Source organism: Narcine bancroftii, chromosome 11 (genome assembly GCF_036971445.1).
Source record: "Narcine bancroftii isolate sNarBan1 chromosome 11, sNarBan1.hap1, whole genome shotgun sequence".
Lineage (NCBI taxonomy): Eukaryota > Metazoa > Chordata > Chondrichthyes > Torpediniformes > Narcinidae > Narcine > Narcine bancroftii.
Genome location: NC_091479.1, coordinates 73,491,946 through 73,506,218, shown reverse-complemented (window position 1 = coordinate 73,506,218; position 14,273 = coordinate 73,491,946). Strand labels below are relative to the sequence as shown.

The window sequence follows — 14,273 nt, the reverse complement described above, 5'->3', positions numbered from 1 at the left end:
ATCATTCCTCCATCCACCTGGCCTCACCATCTTTTGAAATCATTCCAGCCCTGTACCTGAATAGAACTACATTGGAAAGTAGGTGACATTTTCTATGAATTGCCGTGAGATGACAATCTCCAGAACTTTAAGTAAAATCATTGGTGACCTGCATGCAAAGCAAAACTTTGCTGAGATTAAGCCCCCAGCAGAACAAGTCTACTTAAAGCAGACTGGTGGATCTAAATTAGAAAGCTATATGTAAACAGTGCAAAAAGACTCAGTAAATGACCGGTAACCAGGAGCTGTGGTTTGGCACAAAGCGTTACTAGCTTGAACGCCTCTGGATTGGTTTGGAAGGCTGCAATAGTGCAGTAATTTCCCTGGAGATCCACTCTCTGATGTTAATCTGTGGTGATTCTTTGCTGTGTGCAGAAACTCAAAATGGAGTGACTTCAGAGGGAAGAGGAAATCAATGGGCAGTATTGATTTTTGTACTTGCAGCATAATAAGTAGAATATTCCTGTCATACTTTCAGGTTACACAGTTCTATTATCGGACACCATTAATGTTGCATGGTGAAGATTATACTATTAATTGCAAGATTATAGTAAAGTGGATTAAATGTTTAATACTTCATCATGGTTTGGTTCAGTGGTTTAGCAAGAGACTAAATCTGAAGCCAAGGGGGAAGGGTTTTGCAGAATAAATAAGAGGAGCCACAGTATTCAGACACCAAAGAAGTGGAGCAATCGCTGAAACCTACAAAGATGGTTGCTGAGACAGTTATAACCATTTATGGAGCGGAAACAGGCCGTGTTGGCCTTTCGAGTCCGCACCAGTTCACTGATTTTGTGCGCCCTCTTCAGGCATTGGTCCTGAAGCCATGAAGACTGTAAGACCATTATGCATTACAGCTGTTCAAGAAGCCATCACCCCACTGAGGGTAATTTGCCTGGGATGCCTACCTCTCTCTCTTAAATTGATTGAAGATAGCTGAATAATGCAAGGGTGAGGACTGTACTCCTCAAAAGTTGGAGCAGCCTTGAGGCAAGCCCTTTATCCATTCCACTTACCTCCCATGGTTACAGATCCAACAGACTTTTAACTAGACTTGGTGGAGGAAACAGGCTACTGCAGTTATTTGGCATTTAATAAAATAAGCACACAAGAAATAGAAGCAGGCGTCGGCTGTCCGCCTGTCAAGCCTCCTCCACCAATCAATGTGATCACGGCTGATCTGATGATCGGCTCACCTCCACCTACCTGCCTTTCCCCCGTACTGGAGAATATTTAGAAAATGACAGTACTGTTTTAAGTCCATATACGTACATGAACATTCCAAAAGAAAAATACTCCATTAAAGAAAATAAATATATTAAAGTTTAATATTTCATGTCATTCAGATTTGAGTCTCAAGAGTATTCAAGATCTAAGATGGTTTTATTGTCATGTAATAAAACAGAAAATGTGATATGACCTGAGATTTCCTTTAGTCGACTGAAGAAAAAGATTTGGTATCAGCAAAAATTGCCCAATTCTTCATAGTTAGAGAAAGAGAAGCAAAAGAGAGCCCCACAGCCCCCCAGAGCCACTATGTGTTCATGCAGGCCTGGATTAACCATTAAGCAAAATAAGCATGAGCTTCGGGCACCAAGGGAAGGGGGCACCACAGAGTTTTGTCAGAGCCGGATTTACCATGGAGCAGCTGAACTAGGGCCCTACGCCCCACAATAAAATATCCAATGGGGTCTGGGCTGGAAGAAAACTGAATTTTTAATCTATTATTTCACAGTCAGCACTTGTTGTCAGTTAGATAATGGAAGGGTCAAGGGGAGGGGCGGGGTGGAAATCGTTGTTGGGCTGTGCTTAGGGCATAAGTTGCCATCCATCCAGCCTTGTGTGCACGGATTCATTATCCAGCACTCCCACAGTCTCCACAGCCTTCAGCCCAAACCATCAGCAACCAGAGTTCCACATCAAATGATCAGGAAGCCCTCAGCCCCCTCGGCACTCTTTCGCATCCCAGTTCCGATACCTGGTACCCCTTCAGCCAGTGTCGAGCCAGACTCCAGCAGTCTGCAGCCTGATGCGAGTCCCTTGACTGCCGTCTCAAGCTGCTCGCGGTCTGCATGGGTTCCTCACCTCGAGTCACCAACAGCCCCGCTGCTTGTGTGTTCTTCAGCCTCAGAGCCCCTCGCAGGTCCGCTGCCATGGTCACATTCCCGTGGATTGTCTCCTTTGCTTCTCCTTCTCAACTGAGGGGTGGGCTCCCTGTTCTCTGCTTCCCCAGAGTCTGCAACCCTTCGTGGCTGCTGCCGATCACCATCTTGGGCCCAGACCCCGGCCTGGATCGCAGGATTTTGAAATCAACCTCCATCGGCTCCTTTAAAAGGCCGTTTAAAGCCTGTATGGAGCCGACAGCAGTCAGACTGGGCAGTTGAACCCTGTGGGGGAGCACTGTGTCTCCCCGCTCTCTGCATGTCTGTACCAGCACAAAGATATGTGGATTAGCAGGGCTAAGACCAGGATTTATATTTCACCTTTTATTATCTTACAACATTCCAAAGAAGCTCACCACCAAACTATGTCGTTTTCATGAAAGTCAAATGTTGTAAATTTGTTAGCCAGTTTCCAGACATCAGGCAATGTGATGAATAACTTGTTCCTGTCCCATGGATATTCAAGAACAAGATAAATTATTAGAGTGGACCATAGGTTATCAAGATCAGGCAGCAACTGATTATCACATTAGGTATGATCTCTTGCAGAGGACAACAGGGTCAAAGGGCTGGATATCTCACACTGACCACTGTCTATTTTTTTTTACCATCATTGGTTACAGGATTGTACATTAACACCATCTGAGAGTGCATCTTGTCCTGGTGATGGGGCTTCTGACAGTGTTGTACAGTTGTGTCAGTCTCGATTTTATAAGCCCAAGTCTCTGGAGTGAGACTTGAATGCTGAGCCTTCTAGCTACCAGCCGAGATGCACACGTGGCAGGCTTGAAACATAACTACGCAACATTGTGGTCAGTGTCAGTGCATTCATTGCCCTTTCACACAAATCGTGTCTACTTAATTAGACCATAAGACATAGGAGCAGAAATAGGTTATTCAGCCCATTGAGTCTGCCTAGCTATTTAATCATGAGCTGATCCATTTTCACACTCAGTCCCACTCCCCAGCCTTCATCCCATGAACTTTGATGCCCTGCCTAATCAAGAACCTATCAATCTCTTAAATACAACCCATGACCTGGCCTTCACAACTGCCTATGGCAACAAATTGCACAGATTTATCATCCTCTGGCTTAAGAAATTCCTCTTCATTTCTGTTCTAAGCGGACAAGCTTCAATCCTGACATTGTGCTTTCTTGTCCTAGACTCTTCCACCTTGGGAAAACCTTGCTACATCTACTCTGACCATGCCTTTTAACATTCAAAACATTTCAATGAGATTTCTCCCTCATTCTCCTAAATTCCAACAAATACAGGCCAAGAGCTGTCAAACACTCCTCATATGATAACCCTTTCATTCCTGGAATCATCCAGGTGAACTTCCTTTGAATCCTCTCCAACGTCAGCACATCTTTTCTTAACTGAGGACCCTAAACTTCTCAGTTTGATAGATTGATTCCAATGTGAATGGAAAGTAGTGAATTTTGCCTCAAGGCTGAAATTGGAGTGGGCTTTTTAAAAACAAAATGTGCACATAAATTTTGAAGGACAAAGTCATACAAGAAGACTTTGGATGCTGTATGGACAGGGGTCCCTGGCCTGGACAATAGGTGCAGGATGTTCATTTGTTGAGCCGAAATGGCCTGTCCTTCCTGCTTGGAATTATTTTATGAATGCAGTAAAATGTTTGCAGTAATAATTGTAAAATAAAATTAGACCAGGTACTGTACGTGATTCAATCCAAACACTCAACCACTGTGGTAACAAGATGGAAATATTATGTATCTTGCATGAGATTATTCAATAATCTGGGTGTTGTTAGACAAGAAACTTAGAAGTTTATAATCAGATAAAACAAGTAATGAAGAGGTATAAATGGAATGTTAAACTTTACTGCAAACTGGGTGGAGTACAAGAGGAAGGGCACCTTGGTACAACTGTACAGGAAAATGGCAAGCCCATGCTTGCTGTGCAGCATACAGTATACTTTATGTTCTTTTTTACAGAAAGGTATACTTGCCTCGGAGGCAATATGGCGAAGTTTCCCTCAATTGATTCGAGTGAATGCCATCAAGGCCAGCCTTTATTGTCTATCCCCAAATGGCTCAACAGGGCACTCCATTAAACAACATTCCTAGGTCTATCTGGATGACATATGGGCTAGAGTAGTGGTTCTCAACCTTTCTCTTTCCACTCACATACCACTTTAAGTAATATCTATGCCATCAGTGCTCTATGATTCGTAAGGGATGGCTTAAGGTGGTATGTGAGTGGGAAGAGAAGGTTGAGAATCACTGCTCTAGACCCAATTGTTACTGAAATATTTTGCTTGGGAAAAATTGTCCTTGGCCCATTTCCTTTGCAGTTATGAAACCGTGCACATAACGAGCCAATTAGTTACAATTAAAACAGCAGTTTTCAAAAAATTAAAGTGCTTTACTTGCATTAATTCCAGTCCAATGGAGCAGGGTGCTCTTGCCGCTTAAGAGTAAAAATTGAACCAAAAACAGTGTAACACAGAACATTCCAGTTTGTCTCTTAAATAATTATTGCCCTTCAATCCTTGAAAATAATGGATGGCTCATATATTGTCTTTTACAAGTGCTTTATCCTGTGGTTCGATCAGAACAAGATGATAGGTTAATGAAAGTAATTATCTCTGTGATGTGGGTGTAGATCTTTCTCATGTGATTATTTGTACATCAATCAAGTGCACATTTAGATTACAGCGTGGGAACACAGCATTTAAATTATCGGAATGGAACTATAGGTGAGTTAGGTTCTCTTGAAAATATAAATTGCCAGGTAGGAGAACAAATGTATTGTGTTTTATATAATCCACATCTTTGTGCTGGGAATGTGAATCTATATCTACAATGCTTAATGCTTTGAACTTGTGTCTTTTACACAATAAGGCAACCCTTTCTATCAGGAACATAGAAGACGATGGCAATATCTGATAATTTTAACCTTTTATTAATGAATGTCTTCACCTTATTCAAGAATGTGGTGTTACTAATAATCTTTTACAATTTCCATATTTAAAATGTTGTAGTTCATACAAAATCGAAGTAACACAGAAAATACTAGAAATATTCAGAGGCAATATCTGAGAGTGAAACTGAACTAATATTTCAAATGAATGACCTTTCAAATTATTTATTATTTAGTTCAATGAACTCTGATTAGTTTTCCAGCTTGTTAGAGGTATGGCTCATAACAACTTGTTATCAACCCAATTGAAGATGTACGAAAAATTCAACAAATCTTGTTATCTGCTCTATTTGGCAGCACGGTTGACGTAGTGATTAATGCAATGCCATTACAGCGCTAGCATTTGGAAGCAAGGTTCAAATCCCATGCTGGCTGTAAGGAGTTAGTACGTTCTCCCCATGTCTGCATAGGTTTTCTCCAAGGGCTCCCACTATTTGGTTATGGAGTATGAATACTGCTCCATGAGTGAGTTGAAAGCATATTTTAATTTGTTATGAAAACTATCTATATACAATATTTGCTCTTAAATATCTTTTCTCCATGGACAGCGGTACATATACAATGTTTTGATGGTACTACTGATAATTCTTCCCTTTCTCAAAATGTGCCATAGAAAACTTAATAGGCAGGAACCCACATAGAATGAAGTGATGTATTTAGTGAACTTTGTGTATATCACCCAGTCTGATGTGTGGCAGCACCATAAATGCAAACCACGTACCTAGGGTTTAAAGATCTGAATTGGCCTTATTGTGAGAGGAAACTCTACTAATTCGTTTATAAGCACTTCTGTTCCATTAAGTGGACACCGTCATACACAACATCAACAACTGAACTAAACTGCCACATCCTCACTTCAACGTCACCATCGCTGCTTCCCCCAGCAAAAAGCATTGCTTTGTGCTTTCTCTGGCTATGCTCATGGTTTCCATCTCACTCATACACTGGGAAGCGCATTAGCACTGTTAAAGTAGATGCTCCTTGATGTGTCGATGAGGGGCGTGGCGATGCAGGGGAAGTGAGGGAGGCATTGAATGGGTCAGTTGAATAGGGTTACTGCTAGGGTGCAGTGACTGGGACCTGTGCTGAAATCAAAGATATTTCTGAGTGTTGGACAATACATTAAGCTTACCTTGTCAGTATGAAAAACAATTATGTAGGAAGCCTTTAGTTAAACTTTGGCTCACCACTTATGTATACCGTACACTTTGTGTTGGTGTGGCTAAATAAGCAAGGTGCCTTTTTGATCCAATTTCTATTGGTATATTGGGAATATGTGCCATATACATTGATGATGTCATTCGGTGTTAATTAATAAGCAGGATTGACACTCAGCAATGGTGAATCACAACAGGAAGTGCTCGGTCCAACTTGAAGACAGTCAGGCCTTCAAAAGGAATTGCACACAAACATTTCCAAATGTTTTGTACATATTTGCACATAAAGAAGCAGATTTTTTTTTCAGTTGAACTTAGAAATTAAAAAGAAGTCATGGTAAAGCAGTCAGAAAATCCCAAGTACCTCAGTGCTGAGCAAGTTTTCCTTAAAAACTGCAAGTTCTTGCAGTTAAGCCTTCTGTCTTCATCGATCATTATTTGAAGGCCGTGAAAGGTGATCTCATTAGTTTGAAGACTGCAGCTTATTTTCTGCACACCACCTGTGAAATATCAAACAATTTTCTGTTTTCAGACTGACCTCTGACACCTTTGAGATGACTTTTATTTATCATTTCTGAGATCAGGGTTATTGCATTTGCACTTGACTCTAAGTACAGGCACTGGCTATCCAGTGGGTCACTGGCGGACTTCCAGTTGCAATTTACCACTTGATTCTGGGAAGAACAGCCGATGTATCTAAAGCAGGGGTGATCAAACATTTTTGGTTGTGAGCCACATGCAGGAAAAAAATAAGGAGTTGTGAGCCAAACAGTATTAAGCCAGGTAGTTTTCAACCAGTTACACTGCAATAAAAGCAGTGTTTTAGACTAGAAGCTCCCAGAGCTGTAGAGGGAGAGCTGCACTGGTAGAGGGTCATTCTGAGGCCAGATCACTGGAGATATTGGAGGGCTGCCAGATCATAGCGAAGTTGTCTCTCTCTGCAAGTGTGCACGGTGTCTCGTGTGACACTGTGTGGGGAAGTTGCCCTGTCCTATCCAGCATCTACCCTTGTAACTTCCAGAAAGACTATTTGGTTACCGAGTTTTGGAATATTGCTGTGAAGTCAGCTCCAGGAGGCAGGAGGGACTGGTGTTGGGACTCTCTGAAAGCGACGCAGGAAGTGCTGCAGAGATTCAGGTGCCTCCCCGATGAACAGCCATTGATGGGTTGAGTATAAAGATGGAGTCTTTGCAGGCTGGGAGATATGGAGCTGCGGAATCCAACGCCCCCGAGACCCAGATGGAGCGGTGTGTTCCGACTATAAATGGAGGAGTTAGTGCACTCCGGCATGGCCCAACCGTATCCACCACCTCACAGTCTGGTCACCGGGAATGGCCAATCTGCACACTGCAGGATCCCTCAGCTTTACAGCTGCAGATACAACCCAACACCTTCTAGTCTCATGGGATACCACATGTGGTGTCACACAACTCTTATCCTCTCCTGTGGCTGGTGGGCAGCCCAGGAGACTCCTTGAAAATTAGATTAACAGAGAAAAGAACTAAAACCCCCCTCAAATCCGAAATGTGACCAGCTCCATAAGAATTTTAAAAAATGAACTCATTCCTGACAACGGCAGACCAAATGTGGCTGAAATCAAGATTGGTATTGCTGCTTGGGCTTGTTTGACAATGTTAAAATGCATGTTTTGACCATCATTCCGAACGATTCTCTGACCATGCTGATACTGCATAACTGGTCTGAGCCCTTGAAGAAAGTCTCCATAACTTCATGAAACTTCTTTTTCATCACCACAACTTAAGAGCACAAGTCTTCAATCAACCTAATAGGTTGGCCCTGGTAATTCAAGTCCTTCCTTTTACAAGCTGCTTGAATAAGCCGTTCTTTTAGATGGAAATAATGACAACATACAGTTACCACTCTTGGCCGATCTCCAACTTGCTGTCTTGGACAGGGAATTCGATGAGAACAATCTAGCAGAAGATCTCCAGTTAAAGCTTCGTCACCAAATAATTCTGTAAGAATCTTAGTGAAAACTTGTACTGGAGATTTTCCTTTCTTTAAGCCCCAAAATGTGGATGTTGTTTCTTCTGTTCCATTCCTCAAGGTTGACCAAATGAGACAGTAATTAATTGTTGCTGACGACCTGCACCTTTACAGTAGCTTCGAGCTTTTCAATTTTGTCTTCCAGTATACTTGTGTTGACTTGCAGAGCTTCCTTCAAATCCTTTAAATGACTTTCAAACATAGGCAAGGTTACTATAGATCTGCCATTTGACCTCCAGCTTTTGCACAGCATGCATTCATTTCGAGTAACATCTTGAAGTTGTGTCTTAATCATTCCGGAGACCGTTATCAAGATATAGGGAACCTCTTCTTCTGTTTCAAATTTGGTAGTGTTCTTAGTTTTCTTAGGAACTTTTGGAAGTGGAAAAAGTCAAGTGTTGGCCGGAGGAGCTAACAACTAACACAGCTTATTCCATGCAGTCGCCAACTGGAAGTCTCATTTATGGGATCCAGCTTTGTATTGCTTCTGGTTGCCATGTACCACAATGTCATCTGCGCCTACAAATTTAGACTGGTGGTTAAGGATAACCAACCAGAGCCTTTTTGCGTGGAATTAACATACGCCCAAGGCAAGGGTCCGTCTCTCAATGCAAATCATATGCCTCGAAAAAAATTGGAGTATGCAAGAACTTCCAAAACAAAGGGTTACACTTGAATCAGTTTTGAGTTAAGGTTAAGGAAATTAGCTCAATTGTTTGGAGGTTCATGGAGAATAAATGGTTTGCAAGGGAATGCCTCTTAACTGGGCTTGTCAGTAAATGGGATAATAACATGTAGGAACACATGGCCAAGCATGTTGGAGAGGGATAACCTCGAAGCACTCAACCACAGATTATTTTAAGCAGTAAACTTCATCCAGTAAAAAATGAATGCAAAGATCTTTAGCCTCAGAAGGAGAACTAGATCTACTTGTGGAAGATGGCATGGGTTGAATTCATGGCAGCAGTCACCCTTCATCTTGCTTTGTCAAGTATTCTTCTATGTTCTTCTCCAACTTCCTACCAAAACTAGTGAACTTGGAAACCCATTTGTCATTTAATCCTCCAAGAGGAACAAAATAATTCAAGCCACATAATTAATTTTAATTAATGATTATTGTTCCTGTTCCAAAATAGATTCTGGCTCAGTTTGTCTCCTGCTTATACAGATCTTGTAAGGTCTTGCCTTCCCTCATAATTATAATGATTTACACCCTGGGCAGAAATTGCACTGGGTAAAGCAATATATTAGCTCCTTTAAATTTCAGCTTTTCACTGGAACTAGCCTTTACTGAAGCTTTACTGTTCAAAGTGTGCGGTGGTTCTAAAACACCACAGAGCCTGTCATTTTAGTTTCATGTATCTGCTCACCAATAAAGTCAATGGAGACTGATGGTTTGTAAACTGACAAGAGGTGAAATTCTAACCACTTTCAGAGGGGCATATTAGGAGACCTTAATTTCAATATCCCACCTTGGAGTATGGTTGGTTACAATGTGATTCCAAGCTTTGGTAAATGCATATTTCAGTAATCTACAATACAATGATTGAGAAATCCTGATGGTTTACTGCCTGCCACTCAGGTGATGTTTTCTGCAGTTCTTGAAACTTCCCAGGGTCTTAGTTCCTTTGCTTCCCTGTAACCCACTGACACAATGTCCCTCAACCCACTGGGAACCCCATTCCCACCCTGTCCTGAAACCCATTGGGACCCCCATTCCCACACTGTCTCAAAGCCCACCTCAGCTCCCGTTCCAACACTGGGCCTCAACTCCGATCCCAAAAATTTGCTTGGACCCCACCTCCCACGCAGTCCTGAAACCCACTGAGATTCCATGCTATACATTGGCACCCCAGCCCACACAGCCCCAAAAAAAACACTGGGACCCCACTTCCTGTGCTTCTCTGAAATGCTTTGTTTACTTGGTTCACAGGAAAATGTATCACCAAACTGTGATCTAAAGTGTGTGGAGTTTTAATGGGAACAATATAATCAGAAAACCTGCCAGCCTGACAATACCAAAGACGTCAATGTGCCAAATGATCGGAGTTTTTCTGTTTCTCAGTTTTGAAATTATTAGAAAGAGCAGCACAGTTAGTGTAGTGGTTAACGCAACACTGTTACAGCACTAGCGATCGGGACCAAAGTTTGAATCCCGCGCTGTCCACAAGCAGTTTGTATATTCTCTCCATTTCTGTGTGGGTTTTCCCCAAGTGCTCTGGTTTCCTCCCCCAACTTCAAAACGTACCAGGGTTGTAGGTCAATTGGGCCGAAAAAACCTGTTATCATGCTGTATGTCTAAATTTAAGAAAATTTAAGAGATATTTACATCCACTTAACATGTAGTAGCAGTCGTATCGATGTTCTTTTCTGCATTGCCTTCTGATGAGTTAATAGTTTCGTTTCTCAATATTTTTTAGTCATTGTGACTCCTTTCATCTGTCAAAAGATTGAAGGGCTTCTCCAGATATAAAAATGACTTCCATCTTCTTCCCATGCCCACACCCTCCTCCCTGTCCACCCTCAATCTCCTCAAACAATGATGTAGTACGCCATTGATGCAGTCTTTGACCAGCATGCTAATGTTTTTTTTTTAATGCTTTTCATTAGGTCATTTAAATCAAAACAACTGGGCGAAGAAATATCCAAATTGTAATGGGCCGAAGCAATCTCCCATCAATATCGATGATGATTTCACACAAGTCAACGTGAATTTTCAACAGCTATTGTTTGAAGGCTGGGATCATGAATCCAGTGGAAATATGATCATTCACAATAATGGGAAAACAGGTGCAGTTTTATTTTCTATTTGAATAACCTAACAAAACATTAAACAGCTCTGCTTTGAGGCATTTACCCCAGTCTCTTCACTATCAGTGAAATTGCGCAAGTAGAATTAGGGAAAAAAAACATTTCAGGCATATTCTGATATCTGCTCTCAGTGCAACTTCTGATGTATTGGTTGTAGAATATGAAATGATTGCTTGTTCTTGCTTTCCAGTGGAAATGAACCTTACAGATGAGTATTACATCAGTGGCGGTGGCATGAAATCCAGATACAAAGCAGGCAAGATCATGTTCCACTGGGGAAGATGTAATGTATCAGAAGGCTCAGAACATACCATTGATGGACAAGCATTTCCTTTGGAGGTAATTTGCTTTCATATTTAGTTGAAGCCCTAACTTTTATCTGTCTTGATTTCATATGGAGAGCCACACCATATGCCAGACCAAATATTTCACCCATCTGCTGAAGGTAAGAAAAGACCTCAATTTGTGTAGCAAACCATTTTTTTCGACTAACAGATTGTCTTTCAAGAGCAACGAAGGACTACATTTGCCAACTCGTTGACTGTTTCTCATTGTGGCTCATGGATATTATTTTCTGCTTTTTTTTGTGCTGCTTTGTTTTCACTGAAAATCAAGGAACTTTATTTTTGGCTCATTCCCTCCTTTCCAATATTTTAACTCTAACCTGCTTGGGTTAGAGTTAAACGTGGAATCCACGTTGGCAGGCTGACAAGAAACAGCAGGGCACTGAGACCAGGACAGTAGCAAGTTGTTCCGCCTGTAATGATCGTGATCATGGTTGCAATGCGACTAGCAATGCCTTACTGTTTGATACGACTTGGCTGCCAACAGGGGGCTGGGCTGACACACAGATTGTTATCTGTAATGGAGGCTTGTAGCCTCGTGGCATTCCTCACGCGCTGTTTATATCAACTTTAAAGTAAAGAACCTTTTCCTTCATCCATGTGTTGTGTAAGAACTCACACATACGATGAAACCATTCCACTTGCACCATCTTATTATTTGGAATTGTCTCTAACAATTCAAGGATGAAATGCCAGCTGATCTGGATGGCAGCCCTGGATGCATTGTGCATTGTAAAAATTGTTGCCCTCTTTTGCCATGAATATTATTTCTCCATTACATAAAATACCAAAAATTATTTCTTTGCTATACCTTTTTTATTCAGCAAATTCTCTATTTTCCCACCTTCTTCCTGTTATAGACAGTGTAGAATATACTTAACACCTGTTTTTTTTTTAACTTGTCACCAACTAAGACATGTTGCAAAATTTAAGAACATTGAAGGATATGAGATTACAGCAGGAAATAGGTACCTTTAAAAAAACAACAGATTATTGAATAGGCAAGGAGTTGTGGAGACTGAATAACCCTTTCATTGATATGTTCAGTTAAAATGTTTTCATCACGCTAATATTAAAAATAAACATGAGTATGATGAAATCCTTTGAACACCGCCAGCATTTTCTACTCTAACACTCCTAAATATTTTGAATCCAGGAATATTCAGCTTCCAGTTCCACCCTGGACTGGCCATGCCTGTCAGAGCAATTATATATTAGCCTTGTATTGAAGTTTGTGCCTTGAGTTTATTCAAGCTACAAGGTGCATTTCTGGCCAAGCCTCCCATATTACTCTCAATCCTTCCTCTTGGTGAGGTCGCACCTGGAGTACTGTGTGCAGTTTTGGCTCCATACTTCTTGAAGGATATACTGGCCTTTGGGGCAGTCCAGACGAACTTCAACAGGTTGATCACAGAGATTAGGGGGTTGGCCTACGAGGAGAGACTAAATTGCCTGGGATTATACTCACTCGAATTCAGAAAAAATGAGAGGAGATTTTATAGAAATATGAAATTATGAAAGGAGTAGATAAAATAGAGGCAGGAAAATTTTTTCAGAACTAGGGGACACAACCTCAAGATTCAGGGGAGTAGATTTAAGATGGAGATGAGGAGGAAGTTTTTTTTTCTCCAGAGAGTAGTAAATCTGTGGAATTCTCTGCCCGCAGAAGCAGTTGAGGTGACTTCATTAAACATATTTAAGGTTCTTTTAGATAGATTTTTACATTTAAAAAGGAATTAAAGGATATGGGGAAAAGGCAGGTAGATGGAGTTGAGTCAATGATCAGATCAACCTTGATCTTATTGAATGGTGGAGCAGGCTCGATGGGCCGAGTGGCCGACTCCTGCTCCTATTTCTTATGTTTGAAATCTATCTATCTCTTTTACCTTCATAAACTTTCCAGGGAAAGAACTTTGAAAGCATCAGGAAACAAAATTGTTAATGCATAATTCATGTGACACCACATAACTGATGTGGGATGCACACAAAATTCAGAATCCTGTGATTTCTCTGACTGCTCAGAGCTAACTGCTGTCTATTGCCAGCTCACATCCATGAAACCAAGCTTATGGGCGGCTGACACCAGAGAAATCCAGCTGACGCAGCAGAAAGCTGTGCCATGTGTCTTAAAGTGTAAGCATTCATGGGCCTTTGATAACTGCTGGAGATTACACCATTTGTTTTGGGTGTCTGAAGAAAGCCATGGTAGCTTGGCTGAGCGCAGGTGCCTTGATTTTTCAGACAGGTTAAGGAGGAGGAGGACAGAGGTCTTGTGCTCACTGTGGTGCAACATACTCTTCAGGTCGAGAGTAGAACTGCAGTTGGGCAAGTTAGTTGATCTCAGTATTTCCAACATTTAAAATATTGTATTTTATTTGGACTGCAGCAAGCAATGTAGGTGTTAAATCATTCTCGATCCTAAGGTCCTGGTTAGGGAAAAGAAGAACAATGTTGTTACAACTTTCCTAAGCAAATGCATATAGATGTAGTTTAGAGCATCCATTCTCTACCATTCTTATGGACTGACCCCCCCCCCCCACCACCACCCCGGACAGTGCGAGATTAAGGTATTGCGGGGCTTGTCGCATTTATTTTAAGGGGTCCTAAATTGTGCCCAATGGCGCATGCGCGGTGAGGGAGAAGTGTGATGGCAGCGCACGAAGTGCCAGCTGGCGCATGCGCAATGAGGGGGGAAGCCTGACTGTGGCTCCCTCCCCTCCCCCTCCCCACCCCCCCCACCCACCTCGAGAGAATTTCTGATGCTGACCCTGCATGTCCATTTTGGTAAGTTTGAAATAG

The 14,273-nt window shown here is 41.7% G+C and overlaps 1 protein-coding gene across 5 annotated transcripts in view; it reads left to right on the top strand.

Annotated features, from left to right (window-relative positions):
• The window catches only part of ptprz1a (protein tyrosine phosphatase receptor type Z1a), a 201,487-nt gene that overhangs the window by 90,755 nt on the left and 96,459 nt on the right, over nucleotides 1-14,273 (top strand). For all 5 annotated transcript variants that reach the window (XM_069903388.1, XM_069903392.1, XM_069903391.1 and 2 more), the window contains 2 exons: nucleotides 10,930-11,109; nucleotides 11,321-11,469. In XM_069903388.1, coding sequence (XP_069759489.1) covers nucleotides 10,930-11,109; nucleotides 11,321-11,469 — 329 coding nt within the window. The remainder of the gene's footprint in view (nucleotides 1-10,929; nucleotides 11,110-11,320; nucleotides 11,470-14,273) is intronic.